At 36.1% G+C, this 7,500-nt stretch overlaps 2 protein-coding genes across 2 annotated transcripts in view; one reads left to right on the top strand and one right to left on the bottom strand.

The window, feature by feature from the left end:
* Positions 1–1,089: 1,089 nt before the first annotated feature.
* Positions 1,090–2,051, bottom strand: HELRODRAFT_167199 (hypothetical protein; the record flags this gene model as incomplete). Its single annotated transcript, XM_009012727.1, has 2 exons — positions 1,090–1,257; positions 1,842–2,051. 2 exons carry the CDS (start codon positions 2,049–2,051, stop codon positions 1,090–1,092), a joined length of 378 nt encoding a protein of 125 aa, XP_009010975.1.
* Positions 2,052–2,932: 881 nt separating this feature from the next.
* The window catches only part of HELRODRAFT_167198 (hypothetical protein), a gene marked incomplete at both ends in the record, with an annotated part of 6,521 nt that continues 1,953 nt past the window's right edge, over positions 2,933–7,500 (top strand). Inside the window, 7 exons of the mRNA XM_009012726.1 lie at positions 2,933–2,945; positions 3,008–3,079; positions 3,419–3,737; positions 4,094–4,260; positions 5,593–5,764; positions 6,821–7,044; positions 7,177–7,500. The exon at positions 7,177–7,500 is cut by the window's right edge and continues 372 nt beyond it. Of these exons, the coding sequence (XP_009010974.1) occupies positions 2,933–2,945; positions 3,008–3,079; positions 3,419–3,737; positions 4,094–4,260; positions 5,593–5,764; positions 6,821–7,044; positions 7,177–7,500 (1,291 nt within the window). The remainder of the gene's footprint in view (positions 2,946–3,007; positions 3,080–3,418; positions 3,738–4,093; positions 4,261–5,592; positions 5,765–6,820; positions 7,045–7,176) is intronic.

The raw sequence follows: 7,500 nt of genomic DNA, 5'->3' as shown, positions 1-7,500 counted from the left end.
CAGAAATATCGAGAAACACTCAGAAAAACCTAGAGCTATTTGTAATTTATCAATAATTCGTTGAAAAGTATTTATTAATGTTAATCGAGACAGCTGTTACACCGTGTAAGGGGAAACTTCAATTGGTTTCATGTTTTCATAGATGAGTGGAAGAAATATCAACACAGATATTAGCAATTGCACTGTCATCAGTAATTAAATCAGCAACACAACACAAAAAGAACAATAACTCAACAACAACTCAACAACAACTCAACAACAACAACAGGAACGATTAAACAATAGCAACAACATCACAAAAGGCTTCACAATACTAATCAGTACTGTGCTATTCTCAATAGAATTTGTTGATGGCAACAAGTATGCAAACAACAACAACAACAACAAAAACACCATCAACAACAACATCAACAGCTAAGAAGACCACAACAAGCCACCAACGAACGCTTAACGTGTATATATAAACAAGGAAATTCGTTTACGAATGTATGCATGAATGAGAAAATACATAATATTATAAGCCGGCCTACAAATATACATGCATACACACATACACACATACACACATACATACACACAAACACATACATATACATATACACAAACACATACATACATATATGCATTGTGTTAGTGCACATATGTGTTGTATATTTTTCTCTCTAATTCAATATATCTTCTGGGAGTTTGTTTGGGAATGTAAGGTGATGAACACAACAAGAGAAATCTAATCTATTTAATGCTGTTGACTCGCTTCGTTCACTACATTTTGACCGGGTTCCAACGCAAGCCAAGTCAATTTGAAATAAAAGTTGCATTACATTTTTCACACTCACATACACACACACAACACAAACACACACACTCACACTCACACACACAGCACAAACACACACACTCACACATACACACAACACACACACACAAACACACGTACATTCATTTGCAAATTAAAGTTTGTGTACGTATGTTTGACGTAAAACAGAAGCCCCCGTCTGTACAATGTTGTACGTTTTAATAGAGTGCCTCTGAAGCAGCGAAGCGTACTACACATACGTATGCCTCTGTGTAAATAATCACGTCATATCATCATGTCTCGTTTCCTGTCGGTTCGTTTCGTATCGTATCATTATCATTATCTGTCTCCATGCAGGTTCGCGTGCCAGCGTCAATGTAGGATGTACATTTTGTGTTTGTGTGGTTATGTTTGTGTGTTGTACTTGTGGGTTTGTGTTTTTCGCAGATCTGTTTGTACGTCTGTGTGTTTGTATGTTTGTGTTTTGTTTATTACAAGCGCTTGTTTGCTTGAATAAGTTCAAATTTATCCCTTGATATATTATTCAAGAGTGTATGTGAGGTAGGTGTGTTGGAAGGTGTGGGTCATTAAAGTTTGATGCGTTCTACTGTTTGTGTGTTTGTTTGTGTGTGTGTGGTGTGTGTGTGTATTTTTAGTTAATAATGTGTTTATGTATGCTGGTATGTATGCTGGTATGTATGCTGGTATGTATGTCTGTATATAGATTTGTATGTATGTCTGTATGTATGTTTGTATATATGTCTGTATGTATGTTTGTATGTATGTGTGGTTGTGTTAGTGTTTATCAGTGGCTGGCAAGGCTCACACAAAGTCTTATTTAAGGTCGTGATTATGAGGCAGCTTTTGAAATCATAATATGAAGATGGCGGGAGATTTAAAACTGAATTAAATTTAATTAAATTGACTTTAAATTGAATAAAAATGAAATAAACTGAATTATTCAAGCACTCATTTTTCTTTGTTTTTTGTTCTATGGTTTTTGTTTATTCCCGTTGGTGACGATTTGATGTTTTTGTATGATGACATTATGATGATGTTGTTTTGTTTCTAGGTTGTTGATAATGTTGTTGTTGATGTTGTAGTTGTTGTTGATGATGTTGTTGTTGTTGGTGTTGCTGTTGATGTTGTTGATGTTGTTGGTGTAGTTGATGTTGTTGCCGATATTGTTGATGTTGCAGATGTTGTCGTTGATGTAGTTGATGTCATTTTTGGTTTCATGTATCTCTGGTTTCATATTTATGACGAAATTGCATGCGTGTGAACACGACAATGAATTGAAACTCTCTTTTTTCTAAAAAAAACAAGTCAAATAAAACCACTTTTATACAACTACACACATGCATACATATAAACACACACGCACATACATACAAACACACACATACATATAAACACACATACATACAAACGCAAACATACATACAAACACACACATACATATAAACACACACTCATACATACATACAAACACACACATATATACATATAAACACACATACATACATACAAACACACAAGCAGACGTACATAGATAATTTTTTTACAAAAAATTGCTAATAAACAAAATAATCCTTACAAAATATTGCCTAATAAATACGTTGATATAATCCTACATGCACACATAAATACGACTACTATAAAACACACAAACATACATACACAAACATACATACACATACACAAACATACACACGTACACACAAACACGTACATACATACGTACACACACACATACAAATACAAAACATACATACAAGGTTTTGCACACACAATCTTCTTATAATTCTAGATGGAAATCTGTAACAGCCTTTTAAAAATTTGACAGTTTAGCTGTCAGAAAAAAGATATGGGAAAATGTACATACACACATACACATATACATACACACATTCACACATACATACATACTCATGTACACAGATACATACATACATAACAACACGCATACCTACATGCATAATAATATGTATTCATGTATCTTTCTATCTACCATAACAGAGATACCGTTACGAATTCGATATTATTTAATCATTGTAGAGAATCAATACATATTAATTTTTGTTATTTATAAACTATTATTATTTATAATTAGTTATAATTAGTATTATTCCATATATGGTTATCATTGGTGAGTATCATGAGATGATGTGGATATTAGCACTTTGCAAAACATCACCCAATCATTTTCAGTTTACATCGATAAAGACACCAGCGACAACAACAACCTCAGGAACGACGATGAGAATAACAGTGAAGACGATGGTTATAAAAACCTTGTAATCAGCAACAACGTCAACAATATCCAAACGCAATTGTCGTCTTTGTCGTCAAAGCCGTCATCATCATCGTCGTCATCATCATCTTCCTCCTCATCATCATCGTTGTCATCATCATCTTCCTCCTCATCATCATCGTTGTCATCATCATCTTCCTCCTCATCATCATCGTTGTCATCATCATCTTCCTCTTCATCATCATCTTCGTCATCATTATCTTCGTCATCTTTGTCATTTTCATCATCTTATCTATCATCACCATCATCGTCGTCGTCGTCGTCTTCATCACCATCATCGTATAACGGCGCAATCATCACCAGCATAGCCTACCCTAAAGGCGGTTCAATAACCTATCGCTATCGTGACCTTGAACCACAGTTTTTGACCTTGAAGATTCTCTTCAGAGGTCAAACTGACGAGAGGGTTGTGTTAACTTTTACATCATTCTGCATGCAAACCAGAAATTATAACGACAATACGGACATTAGTGGCAGCAGTAGTAGTAGCAGTAGCAGTAGCAGCAGTAGTAGTAGTAGTAGAAGCAGTAGTGGTAGTAGAGATAGTAGTAGTAACAGTATTAATGACGGTACAGATCTTGATAATGATGACGAAGAAGATAAGGAAGAGAATGATGAATTGTTGGAGTATGTTTGTTGTTTATTATTGTTATCATTTTAGCTTCGCTACCACCGTCAACTATAATCATCGTCATCGTCATCATCATCGTCATCATCATCATCGTCATCATCGTCATCATCGTCATCATCGTCATCGTCATCATCAGCATCATCAGCATCATCATCAGCATCATCACTGTCAGAATTAACTTCACCGTCAACATCATAACCACCATTGCCCTCATCAGGGCCACCATCACTATCATCATCATCACCTTCCTCATCATCACCCTCATCATCATCATCATCACCTTCCTCATCATCATCATCATCACCCTCATCATCATCAGCACAACACCCACCACAACTACAATCATAACCAGCTGTGAGGAACAGAACCACGTGAGAATACTCTTCTCCGAGGAAATTGGCGTGAGGCGTGAGCTAAATATTTTCTGTGGCTGTCAAGCAAACATTCCTCAAAGCATCATGACCAGGGAGAGCAACATGGAGCTTCTTATCGTAATTACTGCTACCACTACCGCCACAAGTAGCAGTAGTGGCCGTGGCAGTAGTAGTAGTGGTGGTAGTGATGGTAGTAGAAGTAGTAGTGGTAGTGATAGTAGTAGTGGTGGTAGTAGTAGTGGTAGTAGTGGTGGTGGTGGTAGTAGTAGTAGAGGCAGTAGTACTTATAACAACAACAGCAATAACCACGTCAATAGTAGCAGTAGTATTAATAATTTTGACAGTACTGGCAAAGGTAATAGTAGTAGTAGTAGTAATAGTAGTAGTAGTAGTAGTAGTGGTGGTGGTGGTGGTAGTAGTAGTAGTAGTAATAGTCATAATAATAATAAAATGGACTCGTCTGGTATATACGGTTTCGAAGCTTATTTCAGCTTTACGACAGGTCTCTTGATTGATGGATTTTTATTTAATTTATTATTATTGTTATTATTATTATATTAATAATAATATTTATTTATTTATTTAATTATTCATTCATTCAATCATTCATTCCTTCATTCATTCATTCAATCATTCGTTAATTCATCTGTCCATTTATTTATTCATTCATCGTTATATTTGTAATATACATTCCACCGTCTGTTTATCTTTCTATTCATTCCTTCATTCCTTCATTCCTTCATTCATTAATTCATTCATTCATTTATTCATTCTTTCTATTTTTTACAAAATTTTCACTAATTGTGAATTTATTAATTTTTTTCCGCTGCAGATTACTTGGTCAAAACGAACGGAATCCAAGCTAGAGATAGAAGTAATAGATGTGTTGCTTTCTTTCTCTCTCTCTCTCTCTCTCACTCTCTCTCTCACTCTCTCTTTTTTTCTCTCTCTTTCTTTCAATCTTCCAATCTTCATTTTATTTCTCTAGTTTATTGTTTCAGACTCACCGTATCAAATTTTTGACGAAAAAAATTTTTTGTAAAGTTTAGTTTTTCCTTTTGGCTCTATCATTTTATTCACTCTATTTTATTCTTTCTTCCTATCATTATTTCTCATTTTCTTTTTTTTCCTCTCTCTCTTCCTCCCTCTCTTCCTCTCTTTCTTTTTTTATTTTTTCATAACGTGTGTGTGTGTGAATAAGAAGACAGGAGTGTGTGGTTAAGAACATTTTTTCGCGCTTTTTTCACAAAACTTTTTTCAACATTTTTTTTTTTCAAATTTCAGAAAACATTTTTCCCTTTAATCTCGCTCACTCTTTTGCGATCCTCACAAATAAATCACAATCATTCTTTCTAAAAAAAATAAAACTTAAAGACATTTCAACGTAAACATGCACACACACACACACACACAGGCACACACACACGCACGCACAACACAAAATACTATTTTAAAACTTGAAGAAAATACCTCACAGGCTGTACATTCGAATACCGTAGTTCAGTTTCGGTGAACGGTTCTCTGACGTCACCGAACTATCCTGGGATGTACCCGCCAGGGATGGAATGTAATTATTTGTTTAGAGGGAGCTTCGATGAGAGAGTCATCATAGTATTCAACGATTTTGACATTGATGGGGTATCTCCAAGGTAGGTGCTTTTGTATTCATATACCAAAATGTTGCTTAATCTTCACAAAAAATACACACATAAACACTTATAAATATATATATACATACATATACACACATACCCGCAAGCGTTTACAGGATGTGTACAAACAGACAGACGCTTATATATACACAAACACGATACTTTAGTTCGCTGCCAGACACACATTTATTACACTTGTATATATATACACAAATACACACACATATACAAAACTTGTGCACATAAGAACACACACTCAAAATCACACATACACTCACACACACATACACTCACACATACACACTTGTCTACGTACATGCGATCAATCAACCGTACATATGTGCGGCGTGCACTTATGGTGTACACGCGCGAGCCTCTGACGAAAATTGTACATCATCGTGTGTCGTCTCCCTTCTTTAAAATCATTGCGTGGGATCTACGTGACGTCACACGATGACTTCAGTGAGGAAGAAATAAAAGAAAGAGAGAGAGAGAAAGAAAGTGACAAAGAGAGAAAAAGAGAGAGAGAGAAAGAAAGAGAAAGTGAGAGAGGCGACGAATAGTGAGTAATATTTTGTGAGTAATGTTGGTCGTCATTTTGATTACCCTCTATATAATTAACCTACATAATTGTGATTTTGTTTGTGTATGTGCATGTGTTTGTGTGCATGTGTGTATCACCTACGTGTTTGTGTGTGTGCGTGCGTGTGTGTGTGAGAGAGAGAGAGAGAAAGAGAGAAAGAGAGAGCATGCACTTGTTTGAATGTAGGGAGATACGTGTAGGTGTAAGTTATATTTACGTGTTATTTACTCTTTGATCACGATTTCATGCTCTTCTATGTATTCCTAGTTGGCCACTTCAACACATGCAGATGTATGTTTGCATGTTTGTTTGTGCGTGTATGTTCAAATATTTGTGTGTGTGTTGTGTATGTTTAAATGTTTGTGTGTGTGTGTGTGTTGTATATGTTTAAATGTTTGTATGTATGTGTGTGTGCTGTTTATGTATGCTTGAATATTGAATTGTTGTTTGTTTGGACTGTCACGACACAGATGCACGGACTCAACGCAGAGCGACTACATCGAGTTTTCCAGCTTCAACGTTCTGCCGGACCGAAAGTCCAGTCGTCTGTGCGGAAGTAGGTCGAAAGATGATGACGTCATTATTAGGCCCATCCAATCAGAGGGAGGTTTTTTCAGGGTGAGCTTCCGATCTAACGATGATAAGTACAGAGGTGCCGGGTTCGAAGCCGTCTATAGATTCGAGAGAGCTCATGGTGGGTGAATGATGATGATGATGACGACGACGACGATGATGACGATGATGGCGGCGATGATAATGATGAAGAAAAGGGGGAAGATGGTTATGATAACGATCGCGCTTATGCGAGTAATATTTCACTTTGCAGCAAAAATCATATCTCCACGGTTTTCATCGGAATCCCATTCAACAAGTGCTTCAGCCGCCAACAACAACTACAACTACATCAACTACAACATCAACAAACTACACAACAACAACAACAACAACAACAAAGTACAAATCAAAAACAAAAACCTCAAACGCCAACACAAAAATCGAAACGACATCAGTCATATCTGCCGAAGTTACATCAACAACAACAACATCAACAACAACATCAACATCAACAACAACATCAACAACATCAACAACAACATCAACAACAACAACAACGGCGATGATAGTATTACAAGCGAAAATGACGACGATG

The sequence above is a fragment of the Helobdella robusta genome (assembly GCF_000326865.2).
Source record: "Helobdella robusta unplaced genomic scaffold HELROscaffold_11, whole genome shotgun sequence".
Classification (NCBI taxonomy): Eukaryota; Metazoa; Annelida; class Clitellata; order Rhynchobdellida; family Glossiphoniidae; genus Helobdella; species Helobdella robusta.
This window is presented reverse-complemented; position numbering and strand designations above follow the sequence as displayed.